The 24,950-nt window shown below is 41.0% G+C and overlaps 2 protein-coding genes across 6 annotated transcripts in view; one reads left to right on the forward strand and one right to left on the reverse strand.

Moving 5' to 3' along the window:
- Nucleotides 1–2,800: 2,800 nt before the first annotated feature.
- On the reverse strand, nt 2,801–18,849 carry vrk1 (VRK serine/threonine kinase 1). 2 transcript variants are annotated; one of them, XM_038729251.1, is made up of 13 exons: nt 18,752–18,849; nt 18,053–18,212; nt 17,729–17,784; nt 14,698–14,767; nt 14,015–14,102; nt 12,623–12,731; nt 11,013–11,105; nt 10,070–10,202; nt 9,692–9,812; nt 9,432–9,490; nt 6,754–6,923; nt 3,928–4,018; nt 2,801–3,143 (listed from the first exon to the last, which is right to left on the reverse strand). In XM_038729251.1, the coding sequence occupies exons 2-13, from the start codon at nt 18,210–18,212 to the stop codon at nt 2,977–2,979; spliced, it is 1,317 nt and encodes a 438-aa protein (XP_038585179.1). In that variant the 5' UTR covers nt 18,752–18,849; the 3' UTR covers nt 2,801–2,976. The 2 variants fall into 2 exon arrangements, with proteins under 2 accessions (XP_038585179.1, XP_038585178.1); XM_038729250.1 differs by having other exon boundaries at nt 3,928–4,021.
- A 71-nt stretch (nt 18,850–18,920) lies between these two features.
- si:dkey-288a3.2 (protein phosphatase 1 regulatory subunit 37) overlaps nt 18,921–24,950 on the forward strand; it is a 59,090-nt gene continuing 53,060 nt past the window's right edge. For 2 of the 4 annotated variants that reach the window (XM_038729246.1, XM_038729249.1), the window contains exons 1-3: nt 18,921–19,579; nt 23,608–23,721; nt 23,827–24,006. In XM_038729246.1, coding sequence (XP_038585174.1) covers nt 23,856–24,006 — 151 coding nt within the window. In that variant the 5' untranslated portion in view covers nt 18,921–19,579; nt 23,608–23,721; nt 23,827–23,855. The remainder of the gene's footprint in view (nt 19,580–23,607; nt 23,722–23,826; nt 24,007–24,950) is intronic. The other 2 variants (XM_038729247.1, XM_038729248.1) reach the window with 2 other exon arrangements.

Genomic DNA, 24,950 nt, shown 5'->3' on the forward strand with positions numbered 1-24,950 from the left:
CAGGTGAAAAGCTGCAGAGCTGTTTTTCTGTCAATCGTTGGGCTCGCTGCATCTACTGTCACTGTCTTCTTAAGACTCCTTTGTGTTTATGTAAGTTGTGCATGGGGTCACTGCATATACTTTCTAACATCTTTAATGTTAATGCACATTTTCATATGTTGACATGTTGGCTGTTGAATGTTTATGCAAACAAGAAGTGCACAGTGCTGCTAATTTTATTTGTGTTTTTCAATAAAACTCTGAAATAGTTTCAGTGTGTATTTTCAGCACATTTTATTGTGAAATGAAATTTTAATACGGTTTCATTTCTCATCAGTTTAGCAGCTAGTATCTAACTCTGTCTGCTGATTGGTGCTGAGCAGCTAGTGTACAGAGGGCTACTCAGAGCTTTGGTGTGTTAAACAGCTTCCTGCAGCTGCTGGAGTGGGAAGTAGGAAGTAGGAACTGGAATGTATCCTGGTGGACACAGATTCTCGGCACACCTGCAGATACTCTGCATAGACACAATACCAGTTTGACGGCTGCCGAGTTGCAAGGTAGAACACACCCCGTCAGAACACGCATGGCAACAAGTTAAACCTTCACACTGCCGCATTGTGACATCTCCTTCACACAGCCACATTTTCTTTGACAGTTCCTAACAGTTCAAAACCCAAAGTCTTACACCGTTTCCAGAAGTTAACTTCCAGGTTTTGTGATTTTTCAGTTTGATTTAAAAACTGTTTTGTCCACAAATCACTCTAGGGATGAGCATGGTGCTGTCTAGAATATTGGTTGACAAGCAGTCAAACAATTAGAATAGACTGCTTAAAGCCAGGTTAAGACTGAGGAAAACCCTCTCACCCTCTCTGCTTTGATGTGCTTAAAGTAAGCACATTCAGTTGAAGACATTGTATTCTACCAGATGTGGTTATTAACGAGTAAGTCTCAAGACTTGACTATGAAGTCCTGACGTAGGACAAATTTCTTCTTTGTGTTTCAAATCCTAAACAAGTTACTTATTTGCATGCCAGTTTCCCCACTGCTTCTGCAATGTGACTGGTTGCTGCTCGACTGATTCACAATAGAGCCAGTCAGTCTAAAGTCATCAGATTTGTCATTACAGACCGAGTCCATGCATGTGACTGGAGTCTACAGCTATGTCCTGTAGTCTCGGTTCTCATGTTGTTTAATATGCAAAATGTATTTAGACATTCACAGCCATTATACAGAGAATTAAAATATGGCAGCGCACTGATGCAACTTTGCAGTCTGTCATTCATCCATGAATCCAAAACTTTGCTAAAACTGAAAGCCTGGAATGGGAAATATTCCAAGTCTACTTTTCCTTACGCCTGAACTTCTGGACCCGGCACGAAACCTGCTTCAGCCGTACCTTACATTTGAGTTTGAACACACTGGATCCCCTCCCGGCCCACCCCACCAAAACACTGACAATTGTCACAAACACAGGAAACCGGCCGGGGAAACTGTTAAGAGTTATTGGCGCGTGGGCCAGGGGAGGGCTGGCATCTGTATCGTGAGTGGTGGTTAGGCCACCGCTGCGAGGCTTTCACGCTACGCCAGCTCGCCTATCGGAGGCCGACCACAGCAAACACTTGGGCAACAACTGCCTGCCTGCCAGGCCGGCCAGTGGATAACACGTCCATGCCAAATGAAAAGGGCCGGCCGCGGTGAAATTGTACACCTCTCTCTGCAAGCAGAAAAGATGCTAGTGTTGTGGTTAAGTGCTGTCCCTTTTCACCCTCCATCTCTCCAGCCAAGCCCCCCCTACCCACCTCCATCCATTTGCTATCATTATGTACTAGTGCCCCCTACTGCGGGACCGCGGCTGTGGCGCCCCCAAGGTCAGTGTCTGGGAGGGGTGGTGGGAGGTGGAGAAGAAAGCCAGGCAGGGGGGCTCTTTACTCCTGCAGAGGCTGGAACAATCGATGGCAAGCCACCACCCGCCACAGGGGCCCCCGGAGGCCCTCACAACACTGATATTAGAGGAGATGTCTTCCACCATGGGAAGGGAGAGGAGGGAAGCCTGTTGGGAGTTAATGAGAGAGGTGGAGGGTCCCATCGGGGACTGTCCATAAGCTAGAGAGTGGATGGAGGGGAAATGGACAGCTTGTCAGCAGCTTCTCGTGTGCGAAATGTTCTCCTGTCTGGCTCTGATAGAAATATAACTGATGATTTGACCTAAATTTCACAACAACTTGAAAAAAAATTATCATGACACTCAACACCCGCCAAGCAAAACGCAATGCCGTTCAACAGCACCACAAACAATTTCCTTCAAAGTTGAATCAACTCCATCAGTTTCAACAAAAACTCATTAGAAGCTTAATGAAGGTTTGGACATTTCTCTACTTAGACCATCAGCATATGGTGACTTCACTGGAGTAGCCTAAGACATGGCTACATCCTCCAGGAACATCCCAACTACATGCCTAACCATAACCTGAGTGTAACACGAACCCTAAAACCATTCTTAATGCTCAGAAAGCAACCTTTGTCAATTAGTGCCCACCGGGATATCATGAAACACACCGGACACCTCTCAAACTCACTTCAAGAAGTGGGTGCCACTCCTTACTGTGGAAATGGGTGTCTTTACTTTTTAATCCACCAGCCTTTATGGCTTCCTCTCACACTTGTGTTTCTTAAAATGATTGGTTATAGTCACCCGGGTTGAGCCCAGATACCTGTGTCACGGTGATACTGAATAAAAGTGTGAAAAAGTAAAACTCGATAAACTCGAGTTTTCTTTCCATCGGCCCTTGACCCTGAAACCTTTAATTACAAACACAAGACGGACAATTTAATTTCCTCTTTATTACAAATGATTTGGCTTCAACCACACCAAATACAAACAAACATCTATCGGTGCATAACAGACAGAAAACCCTACTATATAAAACTTAAAAAAGTAGACTTTTTAAGAAGCAGAGAGGACAAAGTAGGAGGGGGGGGGTAGACAGAGGAGGATGTCTAAGAGTTGGTTGTCTTGGTTCTGCCTCGGGTTCTCTGGGCGAGTCCGGGTGACGTCTGGGTGCCCATCTCCACCAGTCTGGATTTGGGGTCACCCTGTTTTCCAGTGCTGGGTGCCTTCCTTGGTATTGGAGTCTTTTTGGTATTTTTCTTCACTCCATTCACTTCTGCAGAGGAAAATCCATCATGTTTAAGCAGGCCAGTAAAGCCTCCCCCTATAAAAGACACTATCACCGCAATATTAAATTATCTGACACTGTTTTCTATTATTCATGTCTTTAACTTCTATCAGTCTTAACTTCTACAACTTGGCATACACTGCCTGCAGCCACTACTGTAAAATACACATATGCATTTTTGTTCTCAAGCTTTCTTCAGCAACCAGAACCACTGTGTGAGGGTTTTTTTGTTTGCGCCACAACACACACTATAAAGCTTATGTTTTTTTTATAAATGTGTTCTGCATACCCATTTCTGCCAGACACAGACAGACCACTGCCACCTCTCCCCAAATACTAATGCATGCCTGGGCATTATGGTGTCCAGGCAAGTGTCCACCAATCTTTCATTTTTGTCTTTAATTGACAGTAGACAGTTTAGAGGCTGACATGAAATGTGAGGAGAGATACAGGGTTGAAATGGATCAAAGGTTCCTGGTCAGATTAGAACCTGGGGCATTGCTATTTACGTGGCATGTGTCTTAACGCATAGGCCACCGTGACGCCCCATTGTTCTAAATGTTTTTATAAAAACCTTTTAAGGTTGTCCCAGTCAAGGCAGATGTAATCTAAGTACCTATAACTTAGATTTAGTATCACAGAGGCTGCAACAAAGTGGGCAGAGAAGAGAACATGTGACAGATTTGTAAAAACTCCTGCAGTTGCTGTAAATAATAAAATATTGCCAATGGACAAAATAACCTGTATCTGTTCAGAGACAAATTATACCAACCTTTTTTCTTTGTGACTCTCTTTTTCTTGATGAGACTTCCTTCAGTCTCACTCTCTCCGGCTTCATCTGCTGCTTTCTTTCTCTTTGTGGTCTTCTGGAGAAATTAAAGAGAATGGAGATCAGCTGGAAGGTGGGTGAACACGGACATGTGTAGAAGTTACTGTACATTTGTTACCCAGCTGAGAGTTGTTGCTGCACCACTTGTTCGGACTACATAGAAACCTTCTCTAACTTCTAAGACATTGCAACAACAATCTGACATTTTGTTTTCAATTTCTATTACTGTAGCTGAGCAGGAAATGTCTTGATGGACATGAAAGAGTCTGACAGCCAAATGCAAAGTACAACACAGCTTTGTTCAAATGTCTTTAAATGAAGACATTTTTGTTTTTAACTAAAACCAGCCAGTATTTGTTTGTGGAAGCTCTTAAGGCCTGCAGCGTTGTCTGATGGCGGGAGGGATGAAGAGACGAACGCGGAGGCGAGGCCTTGACTTGGCAGTGAGGCGACCTGACATTTCTGAGCTTCCAGCCTTCTGTGTGTGTAATGTGAGCAAATGCAATTAACGCTCTGCCATCTCACCACCACCAAGACCTCACTGACACGAGTCCATCAAAATGTTCTGTTACATGCTCTGCTGTTCTGACCGCAAACAGGACACAAACTCATGAGGGGTTCTGCCCGTTGATGAATTGCTGATTAAACACATTTGGAGGACTTGAAATGCCATTTTTATTCTCAATTCTTATCATTTTGGCGCCGATGGAAACCTCTTTGGGGAGCGCCCATAATTCCTCTATGCAAGAAAAACTCTCCGTTAGTCATATTAAACGAGTACCACACAAATGACCTATTTTGGATTAAAAACAGCAATTTTCTGACAAAAGGTGACAAGTCTGGAGGGCTGCACAGAGCGCCAAACAAACTCTCTGACTCTCAGTACCTCCAGTGTACAGAAAGTCTATATGCATACCAAATTAGCATTTAGCAGAGAAACACAGGGAGAGATGTTATCTAGTATTATTCATGTGGATGTGGACATGCTGGATATTTACAAGCACAGACCGGCTAAAGCAACAGTGAACGCACCAGTGCAGATATCATTAGGTACCACGTTGGTTTTGATAGGTTACGTCTCTAACAAGTCTCCCCCACATGCGGCACACCTGCTGCTGTGAAAACAGCAGAGCAGACACATGCAGGGAGAGAGAAACAGGAAGGGGCGGGGCAAGCAGGTGTGTTTGCAGTAAGAGACCAGAGGTGGAGGTGTGGGGAAAAGACAACTGAAGGTAAAAGCAAGGTGAGCAGCTTCAAGTAGTGAGTGAATACTAAATTGAGGTTGAGAATTAAGAATAAAAATGTGAAATAAGAAATAGACATATTCCCCGCTGTGGTCCCCCCCCGTCCACACCAGTTACACTGTAATCTGGTGGGAAACACAGACTTCTGCTCGTAAAGCACATTTAAACAGTGGGATCAACAAAGATGGAGGTTTCTTAGAATCACTGCTAATACAGAGAAGAGTTTTCCATAAATTACGACTTTATTATCTCTGTCCTCTCTACAGAAATCAAAGCGTCTGCTGAGGAAAGAGAAAGAAAAAGTGGCCTCTGAGAGAGTCATGCACTTAATGAAGGCAATCAACTCCTCCGTCCTTCCTCCTCCTCCCCGGGCCTCTATAATGAAGCTCCACTCTCAGCCTGAACTATCACTCACCCCCCTTCCCCCTTCCCATTTTTGCCTCCATTTTGACAATTGCTACCTCATGATCACCAAGCGGCGCCTGCTGAGGTGAACAGATTGGCGGGATAATTACATACAATAACCAGCACCGGGGCCCAGTAACCCTTCGGCTGACTATGCCATGTCCCCGGTGGCATCTTCCATATGCACAGAGAGAGAGAGAGAGACAGAGACAGAGAGAGAGAGAGGCAAATATAAGCCTGTACTGTAAATAAAATACTGAAACTGAATATAGACTAATTAGTGTACTGTAACTTCTCACTGAACAAACAGTAAGAATGGAAACAGTGAACGTCACTAAGCTATGGAGGGCTCTCTTTCTTCCCCGCCCACAATAGTAGGCTAAATAAACAGACCGATTTTACAGTGTTCTTTATTGTTGTTATTGTTATTTATTGTTGGATGCGCTTGTTGCCGGAATGCACAGCACTGCTTTAACCAGCAAGGCGAGTAAGTTGTTCATAACTTGCTCGGAACGCTGCAATTTGACTAGGAGCCGGGGTGCCAGTCAGAGTGCAAGTCTGACAAAGATAATATTTTAGTTATGTTATCAGTCAACCCTACAAAAGCACCCATGGCTTTCAGTACACGGCTCCTTAACAACCAGCTATTTCAAAAGACACCAGCAGAAAACACCAGTGTGTTAAACAGTCAGTCCTGAGTTCAGCTGACTCTATTCGATATGTCAGATGTCTAGTTTGATTTGGGAGAAGATAAAAACATTCTCTAACATTAAAGCTTACCAAGGTTTTTACAACGGGGCTAAGAACATTACTGCACTTTAGACCCTTTCACAGTACTTGCAGTGAAGGTGGTATGAGCTGAAAGTCACAATAAAGCTCTGTAAAGTTGAGGGGAGTCTCTGGAGGTTCCTTTTACCATTGTCTGTACTTTCACTTCGTCAGTAGTGGTGTCTTTTTACTTATGTAATGTTCTGAATGTAGGACTTTACCTTCTACACAGTGGTATGACTACTTTTATAGAAACAAACAATCTGAGTACTTGTGAAGAAGCAGAGCATTCCTATCGAGGATATTATTACTGGAATCACTCAAGTTGTTGTTTTTCAGTGTGTGTGCTGACCTTAGCAGGAGTTGATACTGCTCCACTCACAGGAGTGAACTCCAGTTTGCCGTCATCTTTAGCCTGGATGGCCTTCAGTCCAGCCTGCAGGATGGAGCGTAACTTGTCGTACGGTGGTTTGTCTTGGTATCCCAGAGATTTAACTTCCTCCATGAACCTCTGGATCTCATCTGCAACACAACAACGCGTTTCATCATTAACCAAAAGCCTGCTGCGAACCTACTAGCCTCTATGCCGGTATCAGCAGTACCAGAAAATGTATGAAGCTCAGGTATGTCCGTTATATCTTCTTATATGCTACAGCCCTGGACGCGCCTCCCCAGGGGGGCCCCAAACTGTTTCAGGGGAAGCTCAGTGAATGGAAGTGAAAAAACATTACATTAGTTAATAAAAGGGAGGCTGGTCTGGACTGTATTACAATGTAGAATAGCCTAAATGTGTGTGACAGTTCAGAGTTATTTTAGTGCTAGCCTCACTTTCTCACTCAGAAACTAATAAATACCTTAGACAGACCTTTTTTTATTTAAATCTAGCTGTCTCTGGCAAGGTCTCCAACATTGCCTACCCCAGCTTTAAGCAAGTTAACTCAGGAGGCGGCCGCCTCAGACTTTGAAAACCCCTGTGCTACAGTATATCAAATGTTGTGCTGTATTTTCCCCATACCTTTATATTAACTATCTTTGCTCCAACACTTTGTTGTCACCATAATGTGCTACTCTGGTCACTGCGTCCTGTCTAATTCTGTTTGGTGTGACTTTACTTAGACTTGACACACACACACACACACACACACACACACACACACACACACGGAGTTGTAAACAACAGTTTGGTTGTGCTCAGCAGAGCAGAAGGAGGGAGGGGTGACTCTTCGTGTTCGTCTCCTCTGCCTGAGCCGACACACTGCCTTCAGGTCAAAGTGCCGGCATTAAAATGGCAGCTCTCACCACAGAGAGACAACTAATGTTACAGTCTGCACTAATAATTTTTGCTGCAGTGAGTGTGATTGGACTTCAAACTCCTAATGAGAACCAAGTAGGTCTCTGTTCAAAGGACTATAGAGGGTATGCTATCCTTTGAACAGAGACATCAATGCATACCCTCTATTAGATATGTATGAATGTAAATGAAAGATGTCAATCACCTTGGTAGCTAGGCCGATAAAATATTTTAACTGATATAACAAACTTTATATTGTGGATTAAGATTCCGGAAATTCAACAGAGAAACTCATAACAAAAATTAAACATTGTCTGGTTCCAAATAAAAGAAGAAAATAATCAAATGTGATGAACATTATAGTTATTTTATATTGAATTTTCGGTTTGTGAAGTTACAGTGAATGAAAAAGCAAACAGGTCCTGATACTGCTGCTGCTTCACACTGAAAGTGTAGAAATGCATTGTGGGCTTTGCTGTGACGTGTCTTCTATTCACAACCAGGTGAGGTCATGACAAGAGAAATCTGCAGAACTTTGTGTGTGTGTGTGTGTGTGTGTGTGTGTGTGTGTGTGTTGTTTATTTTTACATGGTTCTCGATTATGCCAAAAATCCTAATCACGATTATTTTGGTCAAAACTGAGATCACATTTAACACGATTAGTCACTGACTTAGAAAACACCTTGCATTCACTGAACTACTTTTTAAAAAATTATTATATAAGCATTACCCCAAAATCTCAAATAGAAACAAATGAAAATAGAAATAGTAATCCTACATTATTAACTTTAAACAAAATATAATAATAGAGCAAGAGGATGACAGCAATGACAGTTATGGGGGGTGGATGGTCTGCCGAGGGGGCAGAGTGGAGCTGAGGAGAGAGACAGGTGAACTACTCGAGCTGATGACAACTCGTTACATTATATAACGCTGAAATTCACCTGTGGCGTTCTGTCGGGAGATGCAGTGATTTAAACCAACAGTGAGTGAGATAAGTATGAATAAGTAGAATTATTATGTCATTTCTAAAGCTATGCGTAGAGGAAAACTCCGCTAGGTTTAACCTAATAATGGTGACCTCCTGGACCTCGTCCAGTTATAGCCCCCCCAGTCATGTTGGCTCGAGCGGAGCTCAACATGCTGCAGCCTAGCTGAGAGAGTTTGGGCTTTTAGGGAGGGGCGCTACTGGAATGAAAAGAGGTGTGCTAGATTTATACCACAAGTTAAAACAAAAGCATCATTGTGGAATGCAGAACAATAATAATTTTATCTCAATTATCTTTTTTTGGAAGCCAAAATCGTAATTGACAATAAAATTCGATCAATCACCGAGCTGTAGTGAGTGCAACAGACACAAGCCCCTTGCTCTGTTCAAATGAAATCGATGGAATGCAATGCAAATGAATAGTGACAATGACAATAATCATTTACTGCACTTATTGCTGGGACAATATATCATCCAACAAAAGTAGTTATCCTGACAGGCTTAACAAACAAAGACACACACACACAGCTGGAAGCTACAAACAGTACTGTAATACTGGGCCATTAAGCAGCAGGAGAAACTAAGGAGTCATGGGTAATACTAGTCTATTTCTGTTTTTATATTGTTATTAATGCCCATGGAAAGTCTACACTCACCCCTTTGTTGTTTGCCACCTGTGTGTGTGTGTGTGTGTGTGTGTGTGTGTGTGTGTGTGTGTGTGTGTGTCTCTCTCTCTCACTCTCTTTCTTACCTGGCTTGTCTTGAGGGGAGAAACACTTGGTCATGAATTCAGAGATGTTTTCTTGACTCCTAAAGGGTGAAAAAAGTAAAAAAGATTCTCAGTTTAACACACCTCCCTCTACTTGAAAGGTAAACTTGCAAAACTGCTTGGAATAATAAAGAATATTCCAAATTCCAAATGATTTCCAGCCTGGATTCAGCAGACAACCTTGTGTATTCACTAAAAGAACTCTGTCAGAGAGGCAGCGAATGCAGGCGTGCTTCTCCCACCTGAGTTTAGAGTCTCTGACGTAGAGGGGGTCCTGCAGCTTGTCCTCCCAAGGTAGGCGTCCACACAGCCACTGAACCATGCAGTAGCACAGGATCTCCAGGTCGCTCCGCCTAGATGCAGCTGGAGCCAGACAACCACACATTCAGCAGCTACCTTTAGGTACTAGCATAGCAGCAATACCACTGGAATTGTTATCCAGTTGTGTGACCACATTCTTCCTAAGATAATATGATTCTAACTTATAACAAAATCCATTAATGGAGTATTGTTTGGAAAATACAGTCACTCCTGAGTGTTTAGAGAATAAAGACCTGGCAGCCTGGTTTTAAAGGCTGTATATGGGGTCATAAAACTACAAGTAGTGGGTTTGTACCTACATGCTCCTTTGTGGGCGTCAATGCTTGTGAACTCGATGGTACCGTCATGGCATCTCTTGGGGTCTTCCTTGTACTCTTTGAGGACACTGTCGGGTGCGTACCTATATGCCAGGCCATAATCTACTAAGTAAACCTACAATTCACAAACACACCGATTCAGACATGCACAGACCGAGAACGCAAATACATCTGTAATGGTTCCAGGAATCACACTGTACAATTGAGAACAAAAAATTCTTCTGTGTTCATGCAAGATAGACGTCGGGGACATGTTAAGTCTAGCTTAGCACAAAGACTGAAAGCATGGGGAGCAGATGATTCCACCCTTTTAGAATTTAAATTGTCATTCCACCTACATAAGCCTCATTTTTATTATTTATTCTGTATTGTGCTTATATACTACAGTGGGTTATCTGCCCTAATAAAGAAACGCACAGTAATAAAACCAAACCTACATCCCCGTAAGTCCAGGGGAAAACAAACACAGCACAGCTACAAAAGAACCAACCGTACCTAATAATAAAATCCAGAGGGGCCGATTTTTAAATTGTCATTTATAAATAGCTCTTTAATAACACTACCAATGATACATTATTAATCTTCAAATTAAATATTTGCCCCTGCCTTGTTTGCTAGGAGAATGTCTTAGCTGCTGCCATCTAATCGGCCCCCGTTTGGAACACACACACCCTCCCTCCCCCTCCCTCCCTCCTCTCCAGCCCTTAAGTGAATCTAATGAAGCAGCACAAGTGTGTTATGATCAAAAACACAATCATCTCCCTAATTTCAATAGCAGTGCTGGGGTCAGAGGAGCACTTTAGTTTCCCAATATTAGCAAACGCAGTGCTGAAACTGTTAAGGTTGTGGAAGCACGTTTCATTTTCATTTCCCCCAAAATAGAATGTGATGATTTTAGTCATAAGATGCTTTAACTTCTACTGACCTGGTTGGGATCACTGTGGCTCAGCACAAGGTTGGATGCCTTAATGTCAGCATGCACATACTCGTGCTCATGTATGTACTCCAGAATATCCAGCTACACAAGGAGAAAACAGTGATATCTCTTAATATTAGTGATGAAAAAGAGGCAAACACACGTTAATGCAGTTAAGCCGCACAGATTGTACACTGTAATCACAATGGGAGACCACGTTTGGAGGGGACTTGCATTGTGATCAGATCTCAGCCAAGTGTGAATGACATCTGTACAGTGTGGACACAGTCTTAGTAAAAAATCTGTCCTAGAAAGTGTTGCCTCACTCCGCCTCTTCCTGTACCGACACAGCAGCATCACTTCAGGAGATGATCCCTGCCCAGCTAATTTGCATATTAAACTAGAGATAACAAATGGGTATTAATACGATGTGAAAATGCAATGACCCCAGATGTCATTATGCAGATACAATCTGACTGTAGCATGATCAGGAACACCCCTATCATCCTGCAGTCAGATCCCAAGCTAGGGATGATCTGAGACTGCAATAGATTATTACTTCAAAACCACCATGAATGTTGGACACTGTGGGCGATGTCCTAATGTTAAAAACTGTAGCAACTAGGGCTACCCCTGACTATAGATTTTCCTAGTCGCCTAGTAGTCATTAGTCCAAGTAACTAGTCGTCGCATGTTTATGATATTAATTTAATTATTTAAATACATATTTTGGAGCATCAGAAAATGGTTTGAGGAAGAATGTTTTCAGTCACATTGTTAACACTGCTACACTACAAAGAAACACAAAACCGTAACCGTAATAATGTAACAAATTTGCAAGGGGCACGCAGTGAACTGCCTGTTAAGAACAACTGGTAATGATTCAGAATGTGTCGACACAACCAGCAAGGACACAGAACATTATGATCATTTATTTCAACACAGTATCAACAGTGTTACGTTGTTCAGAACATGGGAATAAATAACTTCTAACTTAACAAGTAAATACTTGCGGACTTATCAACATAATGGATGACGACTAAAGTTACTGTATAACTTACAAATTAACTTGTTACAAACTCACTGCACCCTCTGCAGCGTTTCCCTCGAGTTCCATCTCAGTTAGGTCAGTAGTTAAAGGTGCCGTAAAATCCTCATATTCAGGCTCATACTTGTATTTACATTTTTTACTAGAAAATGTTCACATGCTGTAATGTTCAAAAAAGACATTTTATTTCTTATTTTGTCCACTCCTTCAGCACCTCTTTTCATCCCTCCTTCCTGAAAGCCTACTTGTCCAAGCACAGAAGAGGGACGGGGCTTAGAGGCACCACGCTGAAACAATGCTTGCTACGTGAGACTAGGCCTCACTGATTACATAACACACAACATAACCCACTTTTGAGTTTTTGAGCTAGAAAAAGGTTTTAAATTAGTATTCCCTTTCATTTAATGTCCTCAAAATAAAACAATTATTATTAAACAGGACATTGATAGTTCCCCCTCATGCTATGTTTGCAACACATTCCCTCAAAACATGACATTCCTGCTTAACTTAACTGCAATTCAGTGGAAAACATGCAAATGAAATGAAACCATTTGATCATGAAATAACCAACCAGTCGAAGGCCGAGTTGCAGGACCAGTTTCCTGGGGAACCTCCTTCCACATTCCTCAAACTTCTTCTGCAGGTCTGTGCCAAGCCTGTCAACGACCATGAACCTGTACCTGGGAGGTACAAAGGATACTTCTTTAGTACCTCTGAAATGTCAGACAAGCTCTATTACTAAATTGTTGGTTGTTAATGTGCTAAAAGCAGCAGACAAATGCAGACGAAAAGCAGTACAGAACAGCAGAACTTTCTGATGGACTGAAACTATTTCAGGTTTTACAAATGTAGGCATTTTTTGGGTCAGAGAAAAAACAAAATGTTTGGCAATGTCTATTATATATATATATATATATATATATATATATATATATATATATATATATATACCCATACATAAGACCTTGAAACTCCTTGTTAAATATGTAAGAAGGCCTGGGTCTCAACTAAATCTAATAAGTAACTAAATTTCATCTTACATATGCACTGGTTAACTCAGCTAAGATACAGAAACGCACTGTGCCATTTGTAAAAAATCTTGGTCCTGCCTTATTGTGAAACATTTATGGATCAGCCATATTGGAGAAATTCTAATATTATTTTGTAAATTTACCGTTCTATACCCTACAAGATAACAGAAATATCAGATGTCAACTCTAACTCTCTCTAACTAATATTTTCATTTTAATTGCTAAATTTCATGGTAAGACAGTAAATGGCCTAATTTTATTGCATTTACAAAAGAGGTCAAACTTTTAAATTGGCTTTTACCTTTTTTTAATTCCAGGAGATTTTAAAATCCTAAAGATTTGTATTTTGTTTTAAATATTTTGACGAAATATAACATCCCCTGAAACTGTTTGTCTGTACACTAAAGAATATGCACCCTTCCTATGATTTGCACTTGTTTGATGACTTGTTGTTTTTGTACGTCGTTAATGAATAATTTCAGTATGTTTAAAACTGGGCCCTCCCCCCCCCCCCCCACATATTTTGGTGTTGAAATGACTTGTAAGTGCAAAAACTTTTGGAATCCGTGCAGTAGAAGGCTTCAGCCGGCAGCCGTTAACCAGCTGCAACATCTTTCTTCTGGCAAATTGCACCCCTCAAAATTATGTCCAACAAAAAGTGCTTATTTTTGCAACCGACAGGCTCAGACTGTTACGCCAGGTGTGTCTGACAACATCATGGAAAGGGTCCCTACTGAGACTCCCGGTAACACCCTTAGTTTTTAACAAGAAACTGCAGTCTCGCTCAAGGACAATTCTCACTCTGAAAATGTGAAAAAATACCGAAATAATAATTTAGCTTCAAAAACCTAAAACTAAAAAAAGTCACTCTTTCCCCAAAAAGAGTGAGTGGGAATGGGTATTGAGTGTGGCCCGTGTGGTCAAAGTCTTACCTTCCCCCGTCTCTCTCATGCAGACCAGAGCCCCAGTACCTGGGAACTCCCAGACTTTTCAACTTGTGAGACTTCATCCAGCTCTGAACTGCAGGAGAAGAGGAAAGTCATAGAACTTTTTTTGGCCACAATGTCCTGAAACTGTGTTTAAATCTATGAAATACACATCATGTAAATCACAGGCAGTTAGGTTACTACAACTTCCTGTAAACACTGCTAACCAGTGCTAGTGTATGTAGGTGATGGTTGTGATGCTCAAAGTAATAAGAGTATATTCCGTGGGGGGGGTGGGGGCAGCACTGCCGCAAGCTAATCTGCTGCTGGGACAAATATTTACCAACAACGTGAGATTCCAGCATGAATAAAATATGAGCCTTTGGTTCCTTAGTAATATAACAGTTAATTGTCAGGGGAGACTGACATTTGAATTGTTATTATAGAAAATGCAAAGCTGTGGCCTGGGGGCCAATGGCGCTGCCACCCAAAGCTTCCCTTCCTCTGCAGTGCCCCTCCGTGCCTCAGCTACAAGATTGTCTTTTTTAATTAAGAAAGTTGGCTTTCTTTTATTTGTTTGCCCTGGTGGTGATAGACTATGTTGTGTTATGATCACAAGGCTAACTTTGGCTTAGTGACATACTTCTAGGTGTTTGTGTGTGTTTAGAAGGAATGATAAAGTGGCTTACTCAGATCAGGCTTAGCAGCTCTCATGTAAAACTTGAGCTCAGAGAACAGTGGTCCATTATCACTGGGCTCCTGTGGACAAAACAACAAGCACATTTATGTCCAGGTGTTTGAACAACAGCACTGCAAAAACAAGGGACTGTGTTGTTATGAATGTTAGGGTTAGGGCGATAGACGATACTATCGTCCATTGGCGATGGCTAACAGATGGTCGATGGTAGAGCAGGCATTGTGATTGTTAAACCCCGCCCTAAATTTTCGTATTTTTCCACCCGCGGTCCGTTATCACGGCAGCAGGTGAGCCGCTTGTGGGCTTGTTAATGACGCAGCCTATCAAACAATCAAAACATTTGTGAACACTGCGAATTGTAACGTCATAGGTTACCAAGTTTTAAACCAAGTAAAGTCAGTGCGAGTGAACACTTGCACGTAAGACGACCGTTAAATGCATTAATTTGGTGCAAAATTAAGAGGCTATCCATGAATAACTTTGGACTCTTGTAAACAATGTTGTGCTCTAGTAAACTATTTGATCAAAAACCCATTGTAGAGCTATAAATGGTGATAAAACAGCAACAAAAGTCAACAAATGTAGCATATTTAATGTTTTTCCAGCAACCCTAAATCAACGAATAGAAAACAGAATAAGTAATTTTCTGCATTTTATTGTTGTTGTTTTTACTTTTTTATTTAACACGTGTAATATGTTTTATACTTTCTGTGAATATAATCCAATTAATCTTATTTCCATCCAGTATAGACGCCTTATTTTGAAAACTGGACGTTGTCACATGTGTATCCTCACACTAAATTCATCCAGTCCGACCCAGTTTGATAAATAATGTTGTATGTGGTTCTCGTACGGCGTAACATGAAGACTTCACAGCCTCTCTTCAGGTAGGACTCATACTGCAGCACTTGTCTTTGTAAAGAGACAAACTGACAGGATAAAGTTGCTAACCTGCCTGTCAGCTCGCTCTGGGCCGTTTCAGTTACCATAAAGGCTTGAATACGTGTGCACTCAAAATGTAGGTGTGGCTAGCTTAATCTCCTTCTCACAACAAGTTTTCTTTCACTCACTGACACTGTTTCATCAAGGGATGTCGTAATCAAGTTTTTTGGATTTGATCCCGATCCAAGTCCTTTTATTGTGGGTATGTGCAGATATCGAGTCCAATCTGATACCGTCATTTACCTAAATGTTAATTAAATATGCATCTGACTCAAGCTGATTGATCTAAATATTGAAGGATTAAGCAGAAAATATATATATCTAATATTAAGGAAAGTTTAACTGGGAGAATGTGACTCCTGAAATAGACCCAGTAGGATGAAATAAGTCACTTTGTTGGAAATTGTACAGTTGTATTACAGAGTCATTCTTCTCTCACTCTACCTCACCAACAGTCTGTGGATTAGTACAAACACCGGCTGCAGAGCGCACACACACCCGACAACAGCTAAGTTTCATTTTGTTCGGTCATGAAGTAATTCTTTGAATTGATGTTAATTTGTGACAGCTTATATGACCTGTGTCATTTTGTGGAGTGAGAAGCAGCTACCTGAAAGTATGGTACACTAAGCTTAGCTAATAAGAGGAGAGAGAACAGATTTGCTACAGTCGGAGTTCAGAGAATCCTTCTATTTTGCCAAATCCTTGTAAGAACATCACTGCAGAGCACGGCTGTCACGGAGAGAGCAGCGCTGCAACACTAATGCGGCATTCAGACCATATGCGAATGTAATCCACGCAACGCTCTCCTCACAGGAGTTTTATCGATGGACAAGTGCTGAGTGTTCACACACAACGCGAATAAACCCGGAATAAACACAACTCACCGTTACTACAGCTGTATGAACCCAAAGTAAACAATTTGCTGTGATTAAATAGCAATAAACGGGTCATATGATGCAGATTTGTTAAACATATGAATTCATGCTTTGTCAGGTCTGTCAGCAAGACAGCAGGACAACAACTTCTAAAATGTTTGTTTTCTGAATGGAGTTCGGATCGATCAGGGCTATGCTATGCTAACTTGGTCACAGTACAGTACAATGATAGCTGGACTAAAGTTACATACACATGTTTTCTGAACTCACCAGGTAGTTCAACCTCCTCGCTTTCTTTTCTCCCAGCAATGTCCAGTTTTGTCCGGTTAACAACGCTAACAACACTGGAACCGGATGTGCACAGAAGCTAGCTGCTGAGAAGCTCCAGTGAAGATAAATCAACGTTGTAATCCCAAAAACTAAAGTAACAAGCTAATTTAATAAAAGCAGTTTCCTCCGAGCTCCTCCCACAAGCAAACAGCGAAGTTGTCAGGAGCATAATCCAGTCCGACTACGGGTGTTTATTAGTCCAAAAGCTGGAGCACTGCTCCCGGCTCCTCTCTCCCAAGTTTAGCAGCTCTTCGCCGGCCAGCAGATTTTCAATCGCCTGCTCTGCCTGGCCCTCTCCACACAACGCTCTGAAGCTGTCAGTGACGTACGGACAATATCAACGCTGACAGGCTCAGCGTCATGCGAGTTGAAACTATTCAACCTGTGGTGGTGCCTTCGCTTCGCGTCGCCGGCACCGCCCCCTTCGCATTGTTTTGCGCTGCCCAAAAGGAAATCGCGGCTCTACGCGTCTTTGCATTGACTTTGTACGTAAACTCACCACCCCAAACGCTCGATTCGCTTTCAGGTCTGAAAGCACCATGACAGGCTACAGTGAACAAACCACAATACAGACAGAAGCACAGGGGGCAGCCGATGTTGGCTTGGAGTGCAAGGGACATTGAGGAATATTACTGTATAAAATTTATTTCGCTTGATTTGTCCATTTGTATGTCCTTTTTGTAAAGGTAGGAAACTACAGCTAATCCACTGCCTTAAACTAGGAGATTGCATTAAATAAGGAGCGACGCTGGGCAGGGAAGATGGCTATGTTTGTTTCTAGGAGATCTTATATGGCTTTTTAGGGATGTGTACATATAGTATATGAAAGGAAAAACATTTCAGATCATGTCTTGAGTTTTTTGGGGGTCTTACCACTTTGATGACATAGCGAGCATCCTCACCTACAGGTTTGGCAGAATTCTCATCAGCTGGGGATCAAGAAAAAGAATACTTTCAATACTTAGTAGTACTTAAAAATATATAATATATATAATTGCAATGTCAGACTTTGCAGGTTATATCTTGTACTGTACATTGTTGGATTTAAATACATAACATATCTAACTATTACAAACGTCGGTGCCTTGAGTCTGAGTTCAGACATGAACTTTTGTCTCAGAAGTAATGATGCAAATGCAGTCATATCATTTATAGTTGACTTTTGAACTGCGTCATCAGCATTCCATCGACTCTTACCCAAATATATGAGACCAAAGCCCCCCTGGCCGATTGGAGCCCCCAGCTTCCAAGCCTTCTTCCCAGTGTCAGTCAGGACCTCTCCGGGTGGGAACTCCTCAGCCAGCTTCCTCTTAGCTGGAGCTCTGCCTTTCCCTGCCGCCTTGGATTTAGGAGGCATCTGAAACGCACAGTCATCAAGGCTTCAGTGACATGCTATGCTGGATACTGACGTATGTTACATAGCGAGCATCCCAACGAATTCTCATATGACCCGATTTGAGCATATCGAAACATAAAGAACTATGAGGTTTCATATTTGATGCTACATGGATGTCGTGTTCTTCTATTTACGAACTTAGCGAAGTTAGCTAACGTTAACGACGTACTTACTTTAAACGCGCTGTAGCTTTAGTTACGTTACCACTAAGTTCATTACCAGCGTGTGTAGCGCAAAGATAACAGCCCCTGCCCTAAAATAAAAAGCGCTTACAGGCGGAGCAGGTCGAGAGGCGCTACGTTAGGTGGTGAGCCGGAAAACGTTTTTATAAATGTAGATTCGCCATCAAGCTAACCGCGCTGTCTCGTTAGCATCGACGCCTCCCGTTAGCTGCTACGTTACATGACGCCGTTTAAAGCAAAAAGCTCTTAGATATCTGCGACGCTGTCAGTAAAAACAGCCCCTTCAACGTTTCATTAAACCATAACATGAATACACACCTTGACTGTGTTGTTTGGTGTTGACTCTACGTTTAGCTGTGTGAGGACCAAACTTCCCGCAAAGCCACCGGTCAGGAAGTGGCGTCATGACACTTTGCTATTCTATTGGTCGATGACACTGCGTACAGCGCGGCAGAGGAGTGCGGACGTGCTGTGCTTCCTGCACACGTAAGGAAGAAGGCTCAACACCCAAGTTGTATTTACACTCGCTACAAGCGCACGTCAAATATGACAGCAATTTCAGTGTTTGTATCAACACACTCTACATGCAAAATAAAGCCACAAATCACCCCTCAAGCTTTTTCAAAGGCATTAGTGTTAGTATTGTTATTTTTATTAAACGAGCTTATAAAGTAATGTGTGTTATGCTGTCATTTTCCCACCTAGCTCTCAAAATCTATGTGCACTGTGTATGTAACAGTTAGAAAATAATAATTATTTTAGTGGCAACTTGAATAAGCAAAGTAATATTTCAAAAAATGTTTAAATAAAGAAAGGACTTTAAAGTAGATTTGAACTTACTCCTTTACATGATGTGGCCTCATGATTAGGTTGTGATGAAAGTGCTTAAGTAGTGGATACAGATTAATGTGCTATTAATCAAATCATCATCAACTAATTGCCACATGGTTAACCTAGTCAAAGGGTTGGTAATCTAACAATTTGAACTACAGATGTTTTGTCTTGCAGTGAGAGTAGCGAGGGTGAAAACACACAAGTGCAGCTGTAGGAAGTTGAGCAAGGGCCAGCTGTGAATCCCACTGTCTTGTTGCATCAGAGAGATCGAGTCAAGGCCAGCTGAACGCACTGGGAATCGCGGTGATACATGTGAGTATGACATCATTACTGCTATTAAAGAAAAAGTTTATAAGAATTTTACATGCAGAATACAAAAATCACTGTGAGACCTATCTGTTGTCATTCTCATTCTTTCCTGTCCATGAAACACTGCAGAAGATTCTGCACTACAATGCGCTTGATTAAATTTGTATCTTGTTAAAGTAACAATATCAAAGATCTTCATTTAAATAAATGTCTGTTCAGCCACTATCTCTCGCTGAATGAGGTAAATACTGATGAAAGTATTGTAACATTTATATACTTGTAGTATCACAAACTGGGTCTGTGGCGACATTACTGCTAATGCAAATTTCCTACTGCTGCAGTTTCACATTAAATATATTTAACTGGTGAAACACAAGTTGACTTTTATTATGAAGTATTCACAGATTTCACCCAAATCAGTGAATAAAGTTGTGTGCTTGTACAGTAATCAGTGAAGCCTGGTGATGCTCCAGCGGCGTGGTAAAAATTGAGAAAGTTTTTCAATGGACGCTAAATACATACATGCCCCCCAGTGCAGGATGAGTCAGTCAGTTTTTATTATTTTCCTGGAAAACTTTAAAATACCATTAAGAATACACACAAAACAACTTTTTTGTCTAGTACAAGGGTGATTGATATACAGTCATGAAGAAAAATATGAGCACCCCTGCATGTCTGTCACATAATGCACTACTTCTCCCAGAAAATTGTTGCAATTACAAATGCTTTGATATTCTCATGTTTATTTCTTTTACTTGCATTGGAAGAACAGAACAAGCAGAGAAAAAAGCCAAATCTGAGACATTCCACACAGAACTCCATAAATGGACTGGACAAAATTATTTTCTAGCACACTGTTTGGAGAAAATAACTGATATCAGTCGCCTCCTGTAACCATCAGTGAGTTTCTTACACCTCTGTACTGGAATTTTGGAACACTCTTCTTTTGCCAACTGCTGCAGGTCTTTGAGATTTGGTGGGTTCTTCTCCCAACTGCTGTTTTGAGATCTCACCAGAGGTGCTCTATGGGATTTAGATCTGGACTCTTCAGAACTCTTTTGGTAGTATGAGTAAAGTATGCTTTGGGTCATTGTCCTGCTGCAAACCTTCTGACAGAAACCCAGCTTTCTGACACTTTCTGGCCCTACATTGCACCTCAGAATTCTTTCTCTCTTTTCTTAGTCTTCAGATTTCATAATACCATGCACACATCCAAGACATCCAGTGCCTGAAGCAGCAAAGCAACCCCAAACACCATGTTTGACTGCAGGGACCATGTTCTTTCCTTTGAAGGCCTCATTTCGTTGTCTGAAAACAGAAGAATGATGAGCTACATTTTAGTCTCATCTGTCCACTGGACATTTTGGCTTCCTTAGGTTAGATTTGTTTCGGTGTCAGCAGCGGGGTCCTCCTGGGTCTCCCACCACAGCGTGCCTTTTTATTCAGATGGCGACTGATAGTGCGAGCTGACACTGTTGTACCCTGCGTCTGCAGGTCAGACTGAGTTTGCTTGGAAGTTGATCGACATTCTTTATCCACTATTCTAACTATACTTTGTTGCAATATTTCAATAATTGTTCTCTTTCGTCCACATCCAGGCACATTGGCTCCGGTGCCATGGGCTGTAAACTTCTTCACAATGTTGCGCACAGTGGACACAGGACATTAAGATCTCTGGAGATGGACTTGTAGTCTTGAGATTGTCCCTCTTTACTGTTCTTTCTGTTGTCAGTGCTCAGTGTGGTGCATACAGACACAACACAAAGGCTGAGTCAACCTTTCTGCACTTGAACTGGTTAAGTGTGATTTCTATATTGCCAGCACCTGTGAATTGCTACAGGTGAGTTTAATTACAAATTAAAGAATCATCACATGCTTGAAATACAATTATTTCTAGAGATTTAGAAATATATTAGTATTATTATTATTATTTTGTCCAGTGCATTTTTAGAGTTCTGTGTGGAATGTCTCAGATTTGGCTTTTTTCCCTGCTTGCCCTGAGTTGTTCCAGTGCAAACAAAATAAATAAACATGAGAATACCAAAGCATTTGTAATTGTGACAATTTTCTGGGAGAAGAAGTGCATTATGTGACAGACATGCAGGGATGCTCATACTTTTGGCCATGACTGTAGGTGACTTATAGTATAAGCCATCATATAAAAACACTCCAGTTTTGATTTCAGAGGGACTTTAAAGATTGCAACTTTAATGCCTTACAAACATGTCAATGCGACTTGGGGTCTCGGTCTTGGAGTGTACTTTGTGTAGATTTTGGATTGCTTACATCTTACATTGCTGTTGACTTGTCTTTTATGCTTCGAGAGTTTGTGATAAATATGATTGTAGCCTCAGGTTCTTTTGTTTGGCGTGTCAACAGCTGATAAAAGACGAGACACATTGTAGAATTAATCAGGAAACACACAGCTCCATCTGTAACCTCAGCTCAACATTACTCTGTGATTCTGACACAGAACGTCCCCTATGTAAACCTTACAGGGGTGTTACTGGCTCAAGATGAGGCAGAAGTGGTACCGTCCTGATCATGTGCACATGTGCATGTACACCTTTTATAAGCAACACATTTTAAAAGTTCCAAAATTATATGATTGAAGAAAATTACAATTATCACGTTAATGTTTTATTACAAAAATACAGGTACTGTTCAAATACAACATAAAAGCTAATGTGTTCATTTACACAGTTAACATACAGCAAGCTGTTCAAGTATAACATCAACTCTTGTTTTCATTTATAGTTCAGGGTCCTCTTGCAGTGTAGCTGATGTGAAGTCCTGGGTATTAAATGTTAATCTGCAATTTTTTCTCTAGTTGTCCCAGTAATATTTGCTCTTCCTGAAGCATGTCACATGACATGGTTAAGCTTTGTTTGAGACTGAGAACATGACCACAAATACTGAATATTCTACTGGAAAAGTATTATTTATGTAGATCTTGTCCTGCTTTTGAAGCATTAAAAAATAATTTTAAAAATGGATTAAAGTAATCCCCTCACGCTTTTAAAGACAGTTTTATTTTTTTTTAAAAAAGAGCTTATAATTTATAACATATTTTCTTTATTTTGCTGCTTTCATCAGTATATGTGGCTGTCATGCGCTCAGATATGGATATTAAACTTTTATGTTTGATAAAGTGGGAGGGGGGGGGGGTACTAAATTCCTTACATTTCATTACAGTCGCTGTACAGAATGGCTTTCATTCACACATGTAGAGACACATAGAGCAGTGTTCAGCCTTCAGACGGCTTTTCTTTCGCTCTGGAAGTTTTGGCAGCGTCTTTCCCTTGATGATTACAATACAACATCAGCGTAAAGTCACAAGTCACAGAATGTATTATTATTATTATTATTTTACATGAACCAGACTACCTGCCTGCAATGATAAAATGACCAAAACAATTAGCAAAAACAGGCAAAAAAGTTCCAAAGAGCTGACCTGAAACAGAAAGTCTGGTGCTAATTATTTGGGAAGTTCAGACACATCTTGACCTCAGTGTAAGCTGTCTAAAAAACAAAACATGTTATAATCTATTTTCTAACAATAAATCAATTGATTTTATTGTAGTGAAAACAGGTGTGGAGCTTTAGAAAAGCAAAACAGTGAGCTGAATAGGCTAAAACAGCTCAGAAGTATAGAGGGAACCAATGAGTGATGTTAAAATGATCTGAGTTTGTCACTATGAGCGACCCATTTATCATTGTCACACATAATCATTTGAACTATTGTCAATATGGAATTCCTGAGTAGTGCAGCTTTAAACATGGATAATGGTTGTATGAAAATAAAAAAGATAAAGATCAACGAGTTGGACCGCTATACCACACCTGTCCATCTCATTACATATATGCTCATCAATGTTGTTGTAAACGCTGAATTTACAGAGGTATGTAAATGTGCAGAGCCTTACCTATTTTGAATGTGAAATTTGACACAAACATATTGGGTTTCACTTGCAACCCAGTGCACAACTCATGAATAAGATATTGTTTCTTTCGTGTCTTTTCTTACCAAGTGATCACAGAGTGGAGCGAGCTGCATTTCACATCCAAGAGGGCCAATGGTACAACTGTTTGTACATCAACTGTCGCACACAGTTCTTCTCCATCTTTGCATTAGTATTACTTCAGTAAGTGTTGCCATGGCTCCCGGAGGTGATGGCAACTGTTGACTCGTGTGTAAGTGTTTGCTGCTTTGAAGTGAACTGACCCTGTGCTTTCAAATTCCTATCGAGAGCTCCTTGGTGGAGTTCTAAAGAGAGGGATGACCAGCTGCAGTGACAGTGATGAGGGAGCAGAAAAACCCAACAAGAACCAGAAGAAGAAGAGAAGAAACGGAGAAAAGCATGTGTCTTTCCCCCCTGATGAACAGATAGTATCCGGCTTTGCTGAGCACAGGAACACGACCAGAAAGGGTAAGCTGCTGGTGAACATTTGTTAAGAACAAGTCTGATTTAATACCCGATTTGTATCATGATGTCAATTTGGTGACTTTGGGCCATCTGTATCTGCTCTGAGTTTTGTCACCTTTACACTGATGCAAAAAATGTCTGTTTCTTCCTATAATCTGAAAACCTTTCACCATAACCATAAAATATAGCATACTTTTCATGAATTGAATATACACATTCTCTGTATTCTCACTGACTCAAGTGTGTGGCTACATTAATATTTGGTGAATGAAAGCTATTGTTAGTTTCAAAATTAAATTAGGGATGGACAATTAATCGAAATCTTGCAAAATGTGTGAATTAAATTGGTAAAAAAGTTGGTAGAGCATGCGGCCCACGTACTAAGGCTGAGTCCTTATTGCAGCAGCCCAAAAATGAGAATATTTTTTAAAAAAAAATCATTCCCTCCAATATCGCAAATCATATCGCCATTGCAATATCTGTCAAAATAATCGCAATATATTTTTTCTAAATCGTTTAAAAATTATAAATGCATACTAGTGGTTGCCAGAAAGGCAGAAAGGTGGTTACATTGCTCAGTTGGTCTAGAGCAAGCTCTTTCAACTACTGCTTGCTTCAACTACAGATCGCTCTGACATTTGCTGCCGCCTATATATTCAAAAAATTGTTCTGTAACTGATGATAAAACCACAAATTGGCATTTTTACATTTCTGTACATATAAACAAATGAGATACAATCTGTTAACTTAATTAGTGATCGTTTGAGGGTTATTTTTGAACTTTAAACAGGGGGGTAGCATTCTCCCCCAGCCACTCAGGGAGGCTCAAAGAAAAATATTTGTAGCTCCATGGCGGGTCAAGCAAAAAAATTAAGTCACACACCCCCAGCATTCCCCCCAAACCCCCATTAATAATGAACAGTCCCTTTTTTGTCTTTGTGTAATAA

This window comes from Micropterus salmoides, unplaced genomic scaffold, assembly GCF_014851395.1.
Source record: "Micropterus salmoides isolate LMB-PRFRI ecotype aquatic unplaced genomic scaffold, ASM1485139v1 Ms_hic_scaffold_19, whole genome shotgun sequence".
NCBI classification, from domain to species: Eukaryota; Metazoa; Chordata; class Actinopteri; order Centrarchiformes; family Centrarchidae; genus Micropterus; species Micropterus salmoides.